Source organism: Larimichthys crocea, chromosome XX (assembly GCF_000972845.2).
Source record: "Larimichthys crocea isolate SSNF chromosome XX, L_crocea_2.0, whole genome shotgun sequence".
NCBI lineage: Eukaryota > Metazoa > Chordata > Actinopteri > Sciaenidae > Larimichthys > Larimichthys crocea.
This window is the reverse complement of record NC_040030.1, coordinates 7646536-7663731: the sequence shown is the minus strand read 5'-3', so window position 1 is coordinate 7663731 and position 17196 is coordinate 7646536. Positions and strand designations below refer to the sequence as shown.

General features: G+C 44.5%; 3 protein-coding genes across 3 annotated transcripts in view; 1 reads left to right on the top strand and 2 right to left on the bottom strand.

Annotated features, from left to right (window-relative positions):
- Positions 1-17196, bottom strand: part of LOC104928802 (E3 ubiquitin-protein ligase TRIM38) — an 899066-nt gene that overhangs the window by 395382 nt on the left and 486488 nt on the right. The window lies entirely within an intron of this gene.
- The window catches only part of snd1 (staphylococcal nuclease and tudor domain containing 1), a 159661-nt gene that overhangs the window by 66535 nt on the left and 75930 nt on the right, over positions 1-17196 (top strand). The gene's annotated exons all lie outside the window — the stretch shown is intronic.
- On the bottom strand, positions 4615-7572 carry lrrc4.1 (leucine rich repeat containing 4.1). The gene has a single exon (XM_010730648.3). It carries the CDS (start codon positions 7562-7564, stop codon positions 4694-4696), a length of 2871 nt encoding a protein of 956 aa, XP_010728950.1. The 5' UTR covers positions 7565-7572; the 3' UTR covers positions 4615-4693.

Sequence of the window (17196 nt, the reverse complement as noted above, 5' to 3'; positions counted from 1 at the left end):
ATTTACAATGAGAGAAAAAAAAAATCCAATTAAGAGATTGCATCGAAATAATTGGGTTTCAAAATGTCCTACGAACACTTTAAGTTGAGAATGAGCTCTTTTTCTTAAATTGAATGGGAGAGAAAGTGTAGTTTGTTTTTGCCGTCGGCTTCAGGGGCTTTGACCTGTTAAATTCAGCGTCCTCCTGGTCACACTGAAAACACATACGCATGCACACGGCTGCACTGTGGCAGTTATCGTCCCTGCAGTTCCATTTGCGCTGACCTCTTGATCCTCCCCATCCTCTCTGCCTTCATATTCACCGTTCACCCCTTCCTCAAGTACCCCCAGTGGTCCAGTCCATTACTGTTATCAGCACTTCCTATCTGCTGCACTGTGCTATGGTAACATCACACTCCATATCCCCTCCACCACCACCACCACCACCACCACACCCCTCGTGGTGCAGTCCAAGCCGTTCAACAGTCATGCAGGAGCCATGATGGCCAGGCTATATATCCCCCATTCCATCTGTAGCTGGCACTCTTGCATCACATATGCTCTGCTTACTTCTCTCCTAAGCGCCTTTGCTCTTTCTTCCTCTCACTCACTGCTTTGCTTTCCCCTCTCTTCTTCTTTTTTTCCTCTCTCATTTTTTGTTTCATTTTAATCAGTTTTCACTTATTTTGTCTGTTTCTGTTTAATTGTTTTCTGTTTTTGTTTCCTCCCCTCTCCCTCTTCCTTAATTCCCTCCTGTTTTTACCTCTCGTTTCATCTTTTTCATTGCGTCTCCCTCAGAAACACTTCTTTGTACCATCATCCACCTTATCCAGCCCTGCCACATTTCGGTGCATGTCTTGTTTTTTTGGGTTTTTTTTGCATTGCTGTCTGCTCTTTGCTTCACGTATCTTCTCCCAAACTGCTTTCTGTTTTGGATAAATTTCCCACTTTTTGCCTCCACACTAATAACTCCTTTCTCGCAATCTGTTCCGCATTTCTTCCCACTTCAAGTTTCTTTCCTACATTTTCATTTTTATAGCACTTTATTTTCTTCCCCCTCTAAAGTCTTATCCCCCCCCATCCTTCCTCCCCAGGCTCTGTGAGCTGTGGGTAAGTAGGTGCATCTTGCCTTGCTTCCTCTTTCAAATGGCTTCATGATTGCTAATGAAGCACACAGACAGAAAAGAAAACATGATGCGGAGGAGGAAGGGATGGAGGGGAAGGAGTGTTTCCCATGGAGACGGGCCCTTCGGTGGCCGGCTAGCTGATTGGCTGATTGATGACCCTGTAGCCATGTTGACTGATTAGTATGAAGGAGCCTTTTATAGCACAGTGCAGCTTATTATGTGACCACATACCACAACATACATGTGGCATAAGCTCCATTCTGCTATACCATAGTTGGACCACACTGAGGCATAGTAAATGTGATACAATATGGCCAAGCTTACGCAAGAATGCCATAACACAGTGCTTGCATCTGTTCATACATACTGCTCACACTCCCTCTTATCCATTTACACTCTCCATTTAGATACAACATACTGATACTTTTCACTTGTTTCAACAGTCCTCTCACCTGCTTCACATTAGAGACAATTAAGAAACTGTAGCTATGTTATCAAAAACAATCACAAGACAACAGGAGTGAGACAAAAGCATGCTGCCTGTGGTATGAGTCAGCGTAGTGACAAATGGTCAGTACAGTATGAAATGGGCTTTTTTTTTTTCTTACTCAGTATTCTTGGCATTTTGCCTTTATTGGAAAGCTGATAGTAGAGAGGTAGAATCGAACTGTGGACGTTACAGTTATGTGACAAACACCTCTACCATTTGGCTGCAGGGGCACCCTGAAATGGGCATGTTAAATACGAACCCTGCTGTCTGTCTCACACACATACGCACACACTTTTTTCCTTCACACTCCCTCTGTTCCCCTTCTCATGTTTTTCACACAACAGAAAACACAGCATACCTGCACATACCTATATAAACAAATGCAGACAAACGTCCCCTGTCTGATCTTTCTCGCTCATCACCTGCAGAAAAATACTCAACATCAACAAACGTGGCAAAAAGGCGAGGATGGCGAAAGCTGTAATTGATTTGATCACGTCTGTTTTTTTGCCCAAGTGACCAGTTGTGACAGCCCTGGTACACTGCAGTGGGTTATTTTTACCCTAATTCGATGGCAGTTGGTAGACGGTGGTAAAATTTATCTTTTTGTGATAATGACAAGACATTGATTCCAGTCATGACCACTTGGTATAACACCACCTATATCTATGACTGAAATGCAGCATTGTGTTGCAGTTAATGGATAAATAAAAAGTTGCTTTCAGTGTCTCTCACTGGCTTTACATGTCAGATGTTTTAAGATCACACACACAGTCTAGTATGCTGTCTCAAAATATGTTTTTCAGGGGGGGAAAATGCTGTCCTCTTTATTTGATTTAATTATTTCCTCTGATTTTTCAATTGATGTTTTTAATCCAGAAGAATTCTCTCATCTACCCAGCCTTGTTATGTAGCACGATCTTGGAGAACATTTTAATTATACATTTACAACAAATGCTGTTTTTCTTAACAACATATGCTCTGTTTCCAAGTGCAAGACATCATCTAAAACAGCTAAATGTAATAAATAAATAAATGAAGGGGAACTCTCCCTCTTCAACTGTCCTCTTTACCCTCCAAATCTTTCTTTATCCTTCTAGCCTTTTCCCTCTTTTTTACCAAGCTCGACTGTCATGCTCACAAGCAATTATTCTAGTCACCCGACTAACTGCTACACTCTTTTTGTGGTGCGCCATGTCAGCCTCGTTCTCTCCTTTCTATTTAAACGTTCTCCCTTTTTCCTCCTCTGTCTCAAATGTTGAAACACTACAGTGTTGGAAAGACGAACCCTGACGTTGTTCCTGTGGCCCTCGCAGGTGCTCTGCCTAACCAGGGCTAAATTTTCCACACGTATTACTGGTTTTATAAGCTGATGTCGTCAACTACACTACAAGGATTGTAGATAATGTCATGTACACCCAGATTCAAATAATTAATGTTAATTTACTTCAGAATTTAAAAAATGTACATTTTCAATGGCTTGCCTGAATAATATTTTGTAGTATTCTTTATCACTCACCCACATGTTGCCCACTCCAAACATGTTCTATTATTTTGTGCTTCCAGGGTAGTTCACATCACCTTTCGTTCTCATTTTTCTAAATTAACCTGTGTGCTTGAGACTGTTCCTCATTAAGTGAGAGAGAGTGTGTTATAGTAGGAATAATGGCATTGCTTGGCCTTCAATCCCACATACCATAGTTTCAAAAAACAAACTCTCACCTGTCTAATACAAGTCTGTTAACCACTGTGTATGTTGTATGTTATCTTTCTTTGTTAGGCAGGGGGCTGTGAGGCTATATTATGATTGAGAGGGGTGATATTGTCAAAGATGAAAAATGCACAGTTAACAGCAAGACCCGAATGCATTTGTCACCATAAAAAGCCCCCATACTGATTGATGAACCCACAACAGCTGGTAATGCAATGAAAAGTGAAATGAGGATCTATATTTTTTGGCAAAGTGCAAGACAGTCTTAACACCCAAACAGTATTTCACCTTAATTTATCACCTTTTCACTCATTAGATACATGATTAATAATACCAGTTTGTAATGTAGAAAATGAGCTAGGTAACACAAAATGCTTGTATCGTCAAAAGGCAATGTAATGAGCATTTCAGTTAACATTAGATCTTATGGTAGCACTGCTATACTTATCTGTGGACATGCCATTGCTTCATCTTTTAGCATCTTAACGCATTTGTAGAACTTAAGAACTTGGGTTAAATGCATGCTTTTGATCAGCCACACCTTGATGAAACACCACGACACACACTGGTGGTGTGAAATGAAAACTGAGCAAACTATGCTATTACATATAAAAGATAATAATAGGAGATGTTGAGAGATTTTTGAAAAAGCACCATCCACTTCTGCACCGTGATTCATTCTGCCTGAGTCATTCAGCACACGTAGGGTTAAAGTATAGCTGCAGCGTCTTACTGCAGTGTCTAAAGCATTTGGCTGATCGTTACAGTATACGCCAGAAGCAAAGGGGGAAAAAAACATCTCTCTCTAATACTTCCTTTTTTCTTCCAAAAATCCTTTTTATTGCATTTTATAACATTTGGCACAGTACAAATTCTTGGTGCTTTTACAAGATAAACCTGTAAAGATCGACACTGACCTTTTTTCGGTTTTTGTTAAAGAAAGTCTTCTCAGTATAAATATTTTTTCTCATCACTGCATTCTCTGTAGCATGGTGTAAAAATCTCACAGAATGCCCCTTTTTAAAACAACACTACCCTCATTTGTCAAAGTCAAGACAGCATCTTAAACAACTCATTGTTTTAAATAGAAGTTACAAGTTAGAAAATAGTTTCAATTTCTTTTTAATATATGTTTCTCTATCACCAGCCCATGGTAGTTTCAATTTGTCCATATATATATTTATTTATAAGCATGTACAACAAGAAATCATCAGTCTTTAAGTTTGCACTCTGTACAAAAAAGTAGTTCCTGTCCTTTTTTCGTTGTGCATTCTATTGCATGATTTTATGGGCGATGACTCGGGGGAGGGGAGGGGGGGCGTGGGACATGGATGGGTGGGAGCTAGGGACCTAGGGAAAAGAGTGGGAGCCTTCTGGGGGGCCTCTTTAAATCTGAGTCTCCTGTACCTTCTCCTTGGTGTGAGTTTTTATGGCATAGGGCTCAGCCATTGCTGTGATGGTGCTGGGCAAGGTTCGAGGCAAAGAGTTTCCAACGTTGTTGTCTGTCCATTTAGCCCCATGGCCAGTTGGTTTGTAGGTGTTGTATTTGGGCTTTAGAGTGCTGTAGTCCACCTTATGAGGGCTGTAGTCCATTTTGTGTGGACTGTAATCAAGTTTAGGTCTCTGAGTGTGTGGACTGAAGTCAGACTTGAAGGCGCTGTAATCCGCTTTGTGGGGGCTGAAGTCGGTCTTGAAGGCGCTGTAATCAGTTGCAGTCTTATGTGGAGTGTAAGGGTCCTTGGGTTTGTAGGAACTGTCAGTTTTAGACCTCTGGGCACTGTAGTCCATTTTGGGTTTAGGCTGAGTGCTGTAGTCTGGCTTAAATGGGCTGTAATCTGGTTTAGGTCTTGGGTGAGTGCCATAATCTGGTTTGAATGGACTGTATTCAGCCTTTATGGTTGTATGTTGTGTATTGTAGTCCGATTTTAATGGGCTGTAGTCATGTTTAGGTTTTGGTTGGGTGCTGTAATCTCGTTTGAATGGGCTGAAGTCAGCTTTCTGCCTAGGATGAGTACTGTAATCTGGTTTGAAGGGGCTGTAGTCTGATTTAGTTTTTGGGTGAGTTCCAAAGTCTGGTTTGAATGGGCTGTATTCTGCTTTAGGTTTGTGAGTGCTGTAGTCCTGTCTAAATGGGCTGTAGTCAGGCTTTGCTCTATGAAGGCTAAAATCTGGTGTTGATTTGTGAGTGCTGTAATCTGGGATGAATTTGTGGCTACTGAAGTCCATATTTGGCTTATATGTGGTGTACTCAGCCTTTGGCTTGTGAAGGGTGAAGTCTGGCTGAGGTTTGTATTCGGCCTTGGGTTTGTGAAAGCTGTAGTCAGTTTTGTGGCTGATAAAGTCCAGTTTGTGTATGCTGTTGTGGTCCCGGATTTCAGGCAATGTTAGAGCCGTCTCTTGAGCTGCAGACGCTGGTGGTGGAAGGTCCTCCTCATCCACCTGGATGATCTCCACTGTTCGGGCAGCTGCCACTGTGCTCCTCTGCTGGTGGCGCTTTCTCAATTTGTAGAAGGCAATGAGCATGACAGCAGCCAGCAGTGTCACTGCCACAAAGCAACCTATTATGATCTTAGTGGTCTTCATCACTTCATCCAGGCTTGGGCCTGTCTTTCCTGGTTTACCAGTGGCACCTTTGGGTCCTGGCGCCACAGATGACTTGGCTGCACCTGGTGGGCTATCAGTACTTTGAAGCAGAACGGTTGGCGTGGAGATGAAGACTGGCTGAAAGACTGAAGGAGAGGCAGTTGTAGTTGTTGTCCCTAGGCCTACCCCTCCTCCTCCAGCTACCCCAGCCCCTGCAGCAGCAGCAGCTGTGGTCGTGGTGGTTTTAGGTTTGGGCATCTCAGTGGTTGGCCCCAAGACCTCTACAGTCACTGTGGTGAAGTAACTCAAGTTGGATGTATTGAGCTCAGCTGCACTCACATTGAGGTAGGCCGAGGCATTGGAGTTCCCAGCTGCATTGGACACCATGCAGGTGTAAGTGCCAGTGTCTGTTGCCAGGACATTTGAGAAATTAAGGGTTCCGTCATTGAGCACTGATATTCTTGGGTGACCAGAGGCATGTGTCAGGATAGTCCCATTGGGTAGGAGCCAGCGGACTGATGACATTGGGGCTGTGCGGCAGCGTAGGTCGGCCACTCGCCCTGCTGAGATGTTCAAGTCTCTTGGTGCATCAGCAATGAATGGTGCAGAACACTGGCTTGCAGCGCCCTCTCCTCGGTCCACCTCAACCAACTGTCGACCTCGCATGCTGGCAGGTGAGTGACAGCGTCCACAGCAGGTTGAGTTAGTAGGGATGTACTCCCTTAGCCAGCGTGCTAACCATACAGCCTCACAGCCACAGTTCCAAGGGTTATGGTGGAGATGGAGCTCCACCAAGTACCTGAGCGGGGAGAACAGATCATGTGGCACAGCGCTCAGATTATTATGGGCAAGATTAAGCTCCACCAATGAAGATAGGTCGTCAAAAGCATTGCGCTCGATAACTGTGATTTGTGAGTTCATCACCCAGAGTTTTTTCAGTGAACGCATGCCTTTGAAGGAGCCTGGCTTTATCTCTGGGAAGTGATTTTCAGAGATCTCTAGCTCCTCCAGGCCCTTGAGTGGACTCAGGTTTGGCATATCACCCTTTACGTTGCACATGCCCAGGTTGAGGTACTTGAGGTTTTGTAGGCCCTCAAAAGCGCCTTCTGAGATGTACTCCAGTTTCCGTAATTCTCCCAAGTCCAGTCGCATGAGTGAGGGCACTCGGTTGAAGGCGTAGGATGGGATACTTTCAATGGGGTTATTCCTCAGCCACAGTTCTCTTAGTTTAGACAGGTACTCAAAGGCCCCACTGGGCACCACTGTCAACCGGTTGTCAAACAGCTCCAGTGTGTTGAGACTGGTTAGTCCATTAAACGCGCCCACCTCAATCTGCCGTATGGCATTTCGCCCAAGCTGGAGCACCTCAAGGTGGTGCAGGTGGCGGAAGGAGTCAGCCTGCACCGCCTCGATGGCGTTTTCCATTAGATTGAGGTGTCGCGTGTTGGCAGGAATGCCAGGGGGCACACGGGTGAGGCCACGTCGGGTGCACACCACCTTCCCCTGCTGATTACTGCAGGAACACTGCGGTGGACAGCCCTGGGGTCCCTGAGACACCGCCGCCCCCGCCAAGGCCAGGGAGGCGCTGCTCCACGCTCGCGCCATCAGGAAGACTACACAGAGCAGGGCGGCTTTCCTGGCACGATGCACAGCTACCCGCCCCAGGAGACTCATGATGTGGCACGTTCATAATTCAGCATCATCTGGGGGGGAGGTTGGGGGTGTTTGAAGGTGGTGTTGGGGGGGCTTTGGGGACAGGGAAAGTAGCTGGTTTGCTGGTAGTACTGTTAAGTGGACCAAAGTGAAGAGGTTAAGGGAACTGAAGAGGACAAGGGGAGACCGTGGGTTTTGGGTGCTTGCCAAGGGGCAAGAGGGCTTGACCTATCCTCAATTAAACAATGCTTTTATTTCCATGAACTGTGCTCAGGGGCAAATAGAGAGGGGAGGGTAGCGAGGGCTGGCTTTTCTGAAGCATGTGTATGAGAAGGACATGATGGTAAATTAAGTAACCAAAAACCGTATTACAAGACAGAAGGGAGGGTAGGGTGTTACAAATTGATGCAAAGAGGGTTTGAAACACTAGACACCTACCTCAAGTTATTAATACAGGTCCTTGATCTGAGATCTATAGTTTCCCTCCTGTTTGCAACCAGAAAGAGCTGTGGTATTCACATCAGATGTATGTATATCCCAAGAGCAGCAAAGAAAGCCTTTTTATATATGCTCTGTCAGAACAGGTATCAGTGCGAAAGAGCTTAACCAAAGCTATTTTGTAAATCCACACATCCAAAGAGAAAGGTTCGAAGGCCCTTTGAGTGTTTTTTCTTCCTTTCCTTGTCGATGAGCAAAAAAAAAAAGAAGAAGAAAAAAGATTGCAGATAGGAATCCAGTCAGGCTCCCAAAGCAGCAGTGCTCCCTTGCTCGCTTCTTGCTGTCGGCTCCTCTTCTCTCGCTTGTCCTTGGAATCCGACAGTTGATCCCCCTGCTAGACACCTTACCCAGGTCTCCATAGCACAGGCAAACACACAAACACACATGCACAATTTTTTTTTGTGCACCAAAAGCCAAGACCCGAAAAGACAAAAAGGGGGATGTAGGTGGGGGCGGGATTGGAGAAGGTTGAATGAAAATTCCACAGTCTTTTCCAGTGTTCTTTGCCTTTTGTTTGCGACGGTTAGAAGGGGAGGTTGACAAACCGGGATAAAAAATAGACCCCCTCCTCTCTGTATTCCTCTGTTCACTTTTTAGTGGTCAATCAGTTGGTTGGTTGGTCAGTCTGACAGCCCTTCTCTCTCTCTCTCTCTCTCTCACTCTTCTCCTTGCTCCCCCTCTCAATGTGGCGTCGTGTCCACTTGAATTTTCTTTTCTTTTTTTTTTCTTTTTTCTTCCAGGAATGCTCGGCAGGGGTTGAAAAAGGCTAGGCGACACGCACTGCCTTCATAAGCTTCTTCCTCCTCTTAACTAGCCACACGCACCAGCCTCGGTAGCCACGGTGGCGACGGCAGCAATTGCAAATGCACACACACCATCCCTGCGAAGCACACAGCAGCAGTAGCGAGCACACACAGCAGCAGCTGCAGCCTGCCTCCCTTGCACTTCCCAATAATCCGTCAATTTCTTCAGAGAGGGAGTGGGGTGGGGGATGGAAGGGGGTGCTTGGAGGAGTGGGGGTGTTAGTAGCTGGGTTGATCGAGGTGGGTTAGAGGAAGGAGGGGTGGTGCGCAGTTTCTCCTTCCTCTCTCCGGCTTGTTTCTTTTTTTCTTGTTTTCCAGTTCTTTTTTTTTTTTTCTTCCTCTCCTCGTGGTGATCAGCACCCCCTCGCTAATACAGCGTCCGACTGGGGAGAGGAACAAGACAGGGAAGGCAAGAGCTGGTCGAGCGCACGGCTTTCAGGCGTGACGTTAACGGTAGCGTCGATGTGGAAAGGATCCGTTGTAGCAGCAAAAGAGAGAGCGTGCGCCGGCTTGGATCCCTCTCTCTTACTCTCTCGCTCTCTCTCTCTTGCTCCCTCCCTCTCTCTCACTCACTTTTGCGCTCTCTCTCTCTCTCTCTCTCTCTCTCTCTCTCTCTCTCTCTCTCTCTCTCTCTCTCTGCCTCCCTCCTGCTCTCTCTGCAGTGTCCTAAGGTAGTTTGGTGAGCTCAAAGCACTCAGACCTTTTTAGAGATCTACCTCTTCAAAAACCAGTTTACTCCTGCTGTCTTCCACTTTCTTTTTTTTAATGCTCACTGTCTCTTGTTCTGTGGCTTTCTGGGGCTTTGTGTGGCTTAAGGGAATAGACAGGCTGTCCAAGCAAAAGGCAGAGATGGACAGTGGCATCCCCACAGCAACCAGATTTTAACCCCCTCCTAGCCAGCAATAATCCAGCCATTCCAAAGAGTCTGGCAAAGCTTTCCAGCATTGCTGTAGTGGCAAAAGCAGGCAGATGGGACACTGTTTCTCTCACTCTCGTGCTTCCGCTCTCTCTTTTCTGATGCCCTCTCTCTTTTCCTTCTCTGCTCTGTCTTTATCCTGGATTTTCTTTCACTTTATCTCCCATTGCTCGCTCACTCTTTGCGTTTTGTCCTTTGGTGGAAAATAGCGGAACATGAATGGACTGCTGACGCATCCTGCTCGGAGCAGTGCTTTGGTTTGATGCAGTGTGTTTTGTGCATTAACCCACCCCCACCCACTCCACCCTCACCCTCCTCGCTGTCTTTCCTGCTTCTTCCGTCACTGTGTCACTCTCCTTCATCTCTGGCTGGCTATGTCTTTACATATTATCTCCCGCAAACTCACATTTGTATTCACCTTATTATTGGCACAGTACAAAAAGTACAATTTAAGCCGCATTTATCTTGATCTCTCTTTTCAATGCAATGGAAATAAAAAGTTTAGATTTGATTTAATACCACTTAATAGATTAGATTTAAGTAGTGAAAGAATTTATTTCTTTGAATGCTGAAAAGTGCTGTAACCTAAATGATGGGTGGATATATATATATATATATATATATAAAAAACATATATAATTTTTAAATAGAGCAGGGTTTATAACTTCCCCACTTTCCATCCCCCCTCCATCATGTATGCCTGTGCAGGTAGTTAGAGCACTCTAAACAGGCAGGCCTTAACCCCCAATTTGAGCACAAACTGTCGCTTCAAGAAGCACACAACCATAAAGGTCATGTTGAGGAAGGTGAACGGGAGAAAACAAGACATGCTTTACCTTCCTGCCGCGGGAGAAAAGGCAAAACAAACGCACCTACTGTCCCATCACCCCTCTATCTACAATGATTTGTACAAGTCTCATGTCCATTAAACTAGGAAGCAGTGTGGGTAATTGATGGTTGGTAAAGCTAGCTGTGACAGTGCTGCTGTTTGTGTGTGTGTGTGTTTGTGTCTGAGCTGGGGAGTAAGCGTGTGAAAGAGAGAGAGAGAAAGCATGCCAGCAAGAAAAGGTCACACTGCCTGTAGCGCAGTACGTTATTCCCACCGGCACAGGAGTATAGAGCCAACTCCTATATTATACACACATACACACACAGACTTTCTCCTTGACTTCACTGCAGTTGAATACGAATGGGCTTCAATGAAGCACATGTAACAGTGAGGTGGCAGCCACAGGAGTATATGGGGGATTTTCCTTTGTTAAGAAAGAGGCTATTTCCTTTCCTTTCCACAGGGATTCCCTAGCACCATGGCCACGTGGAGGGTGATATCTGAGGTGTGCTGCACTACTGCATCCTCTTCACTGCGTTCTGTGAGCATGCGATAATAATAATGCAGATAATGCAGGCATGTTCAAGCAGAAACGAAAAAGAAATGTCCCCCAAATATCCTGCTAATCAACATTTCATTGATTTATTGTCAGTTAAGCCAGCTGCAAATGAAGGCTCGCGGTTCTTTGTGATTCTGTATTGATGGCAAAAAAACAAACAATCAGATAGTAGTACAGCGTGCATACTGGCACTGGTAGCTTTTTGTCAGATGGTGCCTGTGCACTGTTCTGTAGGTGCGTTGTGCCACCATTTCATGAACAAGTGACCCAGAATGAGTTGAGGTTATGTTTTACCCACCTAGCACAGTACATCCCAGACTTCTATCTAACCAAAATCATGCTTTGACCCATAACATGACCAACGCTGCCAGGGTATCTCTTTTTGGCCCTCACCCTGTTTATTTCTCTTTCTTCCTGTCTTTTCTATGCCCACTCTATTTTGCCTGTCAGTGCACACTGCTTTCTCACTACTGATGGAGCCTGGGTCATGGCCTGCCAAACTCTGCAATGCTCCACTGACCAAATGTGGTCAACCCCTTGCGTTATAGTTTGATCCTGGCATGGAATGGCCAATATGGCTTGATGGTCAGCCAAACTCTGTGATCACGACAAGGTTTTCTCAAGGTCCAGCTTGTGTGTGAGCGTGTGTCTGCGGGTGTTTGAGCGCAGGTCACATTGCATTTGTGACATTGGCAAAGAGGTGAACCAGAAGAGCCTTTTTCGAAGCTAGTGGCCTTTTTTTGTTAGACCTTAATTTCTAAGTTGAATCTGATTTGGTGTTTAGAGCCAATGCTGAACTTGCAAACCTGGACAAACTGTTTATTTTGGAGTGTCGAGATTCAGGCCATGCCAGTAAATCCACTTTCTTGACAAGAAGAGTGTTGTCAGGCCTTACCTCCAGGACTCTCTGACCGATGATGGCTTGATGAGCTGTCATATTTGTGGGACCTTCATACTGTCATGCCAGCCCCCATGCCCTTGCTTGTGTGACCCCTGCCCTCCCTGCCTCACCCAAGGCTTTATGGAGCCACCCCCTGCACCGGGCCAGCAGGGTGTTGGGAGTTGTTTGTGGGGGGGGGGCACTCGACCTACTTTGGTGTGGCTTGTCAACCAGCATGTTCAATGGGTATATGCAAACATTACAGAACTCATCCCCTGAGGTGAATGCTAGCAAATCTGGGCTGCGGCCAGTCACATGTAGGTCAGCAGCCCATGTCTGTTTGCATGTGCGTACGTGTCAGTAGTTCCATTTGGGCGAATGGCCTGCAGTATGGTATGGCAGCAATGACAATCAGAGTTGAGGACTGGACAGTCGAATGATAGATCTAATGATAATGTCATTGCCAGGATCAAGGGTTTACAGGATAGGCCCTTTGGCAATCCACATATGGTTTTCTGTGTGTGTCTATGTGTATGTGATTTTCTCAAGGAGAGAAGAGACATACTATTTTTGGGCTTGTCTCGTGCTTTGAGAGCTATTACAAATTTTATACATCCATGTGTGTGTGAGTGAGCATGTCCTCTAAATATACAGTAATGTCCCAGTGGCAAATGAATACCAGTGCCCACCATGGCACAATGTTCTCTTAAACGAGTTTCTCTAGGCCACCATACTGAAACGTGCGTACACAAACACACCCCAAACTCTATGATGTTGACCTTGAGGTAAAACACCTAGTACTAGACACTTCCTTTCCCATTTTCATTTCAGTTTTCAGGAATTAATTCTGCAAGAGATTACGTGTCACACACACACACACACACAGAAAAGGTGCTATCGGTGTCCCAGTAAAAGCTTAAACTGCTTGGTAGGGATTTTTTCAGTTTATCAGCTTTCTCATCACGCACACAATCACACACACACGCACACAGAGACTCACACACCAATCATATGCCAACGTATCAAGAGATTATAACAGGCAGTAGGGTACATTAGAGGCTTCCGTATGCCCAGTTGTATTTCATCGCGTTACCTGCTTAGTCTCGTTTGACTTCTTTCACTGACCTTGTGTGGCCTCCCCTCAATACAGCTTACTAATACTAATGACCTTTTCACCTTTGTCCTACATTGAACATCCTTTCATTTAATTCATTCAGGTGGAACTTTTATTTAGAACAACTCTGGGTTGGGAAGCCTAGCAATAAACAATAAAGATGCTTTTAATCTAGTCTTCTCTGGTACTGAGTTGCTTTGACAGTTGCCTTCTCTCCCTACTCTCAACCTGTCCATTCTTTCCATCTCCTTTTCCTTGCACTTTCTACTCTTTTTACACTGCCTTCGTTCTTGCCCCCTTTCCTTATTTGTTCCTTCTTCTTTTCTTTTATCCTTTCTTGTTTACTGTACTTTCTTTCCTTTCTTTGCCTCCTCTTCTCCAGTCCTCCTCTCTGTGTTCTTTGTACTTTTTACAGTGTTCTTCTGATCTACTATTTACAGGCCAGTCTCAAGTTAATTGTGTTTGCTCATTCAGCATATGTTATTAAGTGTGTGACGGAGTGTGCGCGCTCTCAAAAGAGGGCAATATCAGGTCATGGCAATTGAAGGCACACAGTAAAAGATGAGAGTTTTTACTTTTTTTTTTCTTCTCTATCCCATCCTGTGTTACTCAGTGTTTGAGCTTCGCTAGCAGCCATTGTCTCCAGACTAATGGGCTTCATTATGTTGAGCTGTGTTCAAACTGGCTGCCAGAGCAGGGATTAGCCCTAGCGCAGTGTTAGTTGGAAGCTGAAGAAAGATACAAGTAGGTTAGCACTGTTAACCCAATCAGCATGAGCCAAGATCGCTAGATAGGAGGAGATGCTTTGTCCATATTTAGAAATAGGGGTGTGTTTACTTTGCTCTCTGAAATGTTCAAGTTTTCTCCAGTTACTGCTACCTTTTATTTCCAAGAATTAGATTTTTAACGACATAATATATCATGTGACATAATGTCCTAATTTCTCTCAACATTTTTACACACCATATGCTAATGCTTCCCATGTTTTGCCCTGGCCACGTCATTGGTCAGCTGGCCTCATTAGGATTCATGGCGCATCCCTCTATGTGCGTTCATCACAATGTTGCCTTGCCAACTGCCAGGCCGTAGGAAATGGATGTCTCATTCTCTGAGCAATGTGAAGGTAAAAACATAGTAATTCACCAGAGAGAGAGCAGTTAAATCTTCTAGACTTTTAGCTCCTTGGGAGCAAAGGTGTCGTCTTTATTCAGATCCACCCCTCCTTCTCAGTCTTGCTGCTTTATGTCTCTGGCTTGGTCAAAACAAAATTCCTAACTACTGAGTTGTTTACTCTGCAAAATTGTGTGTGACATTAGTCCCATATTGGGCTTTTGAATTACTTCTACTCGTCTCAGTTCACCTAATTGTTTTTATAGGATAGAATGGGAGTCCAAACAGTGATTTATTGTGCCTACTAAGAAATGCTTTGTCTTGTCTTGCCTTGATACTGATTCTGTTGGCTACAGTAGCATTTTGTGTAGCCTTTTTTACAATGACAAGTATGTAAAGTCTGCTGCTAGAGGTAATTGGATCAAACATGTAGCACTACAAAAAGCTCAGAATTTGGCTTCAAAACTAAGTTTCCTGAGATATTGATATGGAATATCTATTTATCTTAAACCACCATGCCATCCTCAAGGTGTGGAATTGACATTTCCTCCACCTCCTCCCAGGTCTTTTGTTCTTCTTAAAATGACCCCCTTCATTTCCTCACCCACTATGGATACCCTGACCTTCAAATACCCTCCTTTCCCTAAAATCACAGCAACGCTTATCTTCTTTATAGTGTTATTTCAGTGAAACCGCTAATCCCAGAATCTCCATCAAGCTTCATGTATGGGAAGATTAGCTGCACTGAGGCTTGTTACTCCACAGACCCAGAGATGGGGGAGAAAAAAAGAATGAAACGGCTTTTGATCTTGACCAATCCACCTGGCCACACCCAGATTTCAGCAGTACTGTCCAGCATATTGAGTCATTTTCCACTTCCATGTGTTTGTTTGTAAGCCTATTTCTATGTCTCGATGAGTATTTTGCCTCGTGCCAGATATCTTAGTACAGACACCACACAATATTGCAACCTGCTTTCTAATGACTTTCCAACAGAGCGTTTTTTTCTAATATGCTTCCAATTTGGATTTCATTAATGATGGTAGCCTGTCTACCTTATCTGTGTTCAAAGGAACTATCTGCTTCCCAATGTGAACGTAATAAGAAACTCCCGCTAGTAAAGTACACTTTAGGCAGTATGAAGGGTTACTGTTAAATTAACTTTGTACTTGTATATACTGGAAGCAGAGAAGAGGTAGGACTTTTGCGTGTGTGTGTGTACAAGAGATGCATTTTGTGTGCCTATTTTCTAATGCAACTACTCACCTCCCAGCCAGTTATTTTTCCTGTGTAATATCCGCTGTCTCTCTGCCTCCATATTCCCCCCCCCCTATACTGGGGATTTGAGAAGCCAAGCTAAGTGTGTCTAATCTATGAGCGCAGCCAGCACAGCGTCAAATGTTCAGTGCCGATGTACCTGCAGCTTCCAACAATACAACACTTCAGCAACTGTCCACTCAAGCAGGTAGGAGACAATGGGAGATAGGGAGGGCTGGACGTTGAGAAACTGACGCCTGACTGGACGTTGACATTGTTGCTAAATGACTATAGAAAAGCCCCGAAAGGAGGTAATGTGGGAAAACATATACGTTTGGGATAAAGGAAAGGGCAAGGAAAGATGGAAATGGAATATGGGTCATAGGAAAAAGTACCCCCCCGCCTTAACTCCAGACCCTGCAACCTTGCGTAAATGTGTTTTCTGTAGCAGTGCAATCAGGGATATCCCCCGGAGGGAGGCTGCGGCTGGGGGCCAACACGGTCCCGGCTATGAAAGGAATGGTGGGGTGGGGTTGGGGGAAGCAGCAGGCAGCACTTTCTAAATTGAAGTCAATAACACAGCAGTCCATTCTATCAGAGCCAGTCCTCCCACACAGTCCGCTTACAGTCACTAAGGAGTGCTGAGGGTTGGATGTCGATTGAGTTCTCAAAGTACCACTACGCATGGCAACATGTGTTTGTGTGGGCGAACACACACAACCAAGGGGAAATAGTGGTGTCAGGGAAGGAGGTGTGGCACCGGCACTGCACTCCTTTTAAAAACTTGGACTTGCAGTATTCTCTTTGCGACATGTGTGTGTTGTTGACAATTCTACGGCCAGAACTGAATATTAAGCAGTGGAAGAGAGATTAAAAATACATGATAGGAAACACTGGAACTGTAGAGGATTAAACATATTTGACCAAATGCCCTCAGCCTCCTACATTGAAGTGCTTTTATTCTACATCCAGCTGTTGTTATGAAATCTTGCGAATGTAGGCATATTTCAGACACACATGCACACACAGCCTTTAATCAGTTTTCACATGTTAGCACTTCTACATAGCTTTAGGGATTAAATCTTGTATGGTCGGCCTGCCCTATAGCTGGGGTACGACAGGAAATTAGTGACTGAAAGAGGGCAGACATCCGGCTGACATGAGTTTTCTTGTGTTTTTTATGAATGTGCGGCACCCTTACACAAACTGCATTTCATTCTGATGACGACTGTATAGTGTTTACTGGCACATCCGCTCAGCATGGTACAGGCATGGTTTGTTTAGGAGCTAGCACTTTTGCTTACTTCTGCTGAGCTGAACACTAAAAAAAAAAAAAAAGTCAATCGGCTGCAGTTTTGATACTCTGCTCTCTAGTATGCTGACGTGCTTGTCTGTTATGCTTTTCACAGGCAAATGCAATTTTATGATTAAAAACATGTTTACATTTCAGTTCCCATGGTAGGATTTTCAAGTGCCTCGATTCCTCTTTTTAGTATTTGTGCAGGAGAATAAGTCAGTTTGCGTCAGATTTTTCCATTGGATGGATACATCACTGTCTTGCACTATCCCCAATGTCAAATTGTTCCTGTTTTATCTGGAGGAAAGAACTGCACTCACATATGTTCCTACTCAGATACACGTCTATAGTTTTATAATACCATGAAATGTTTAAATTTTACATGATATC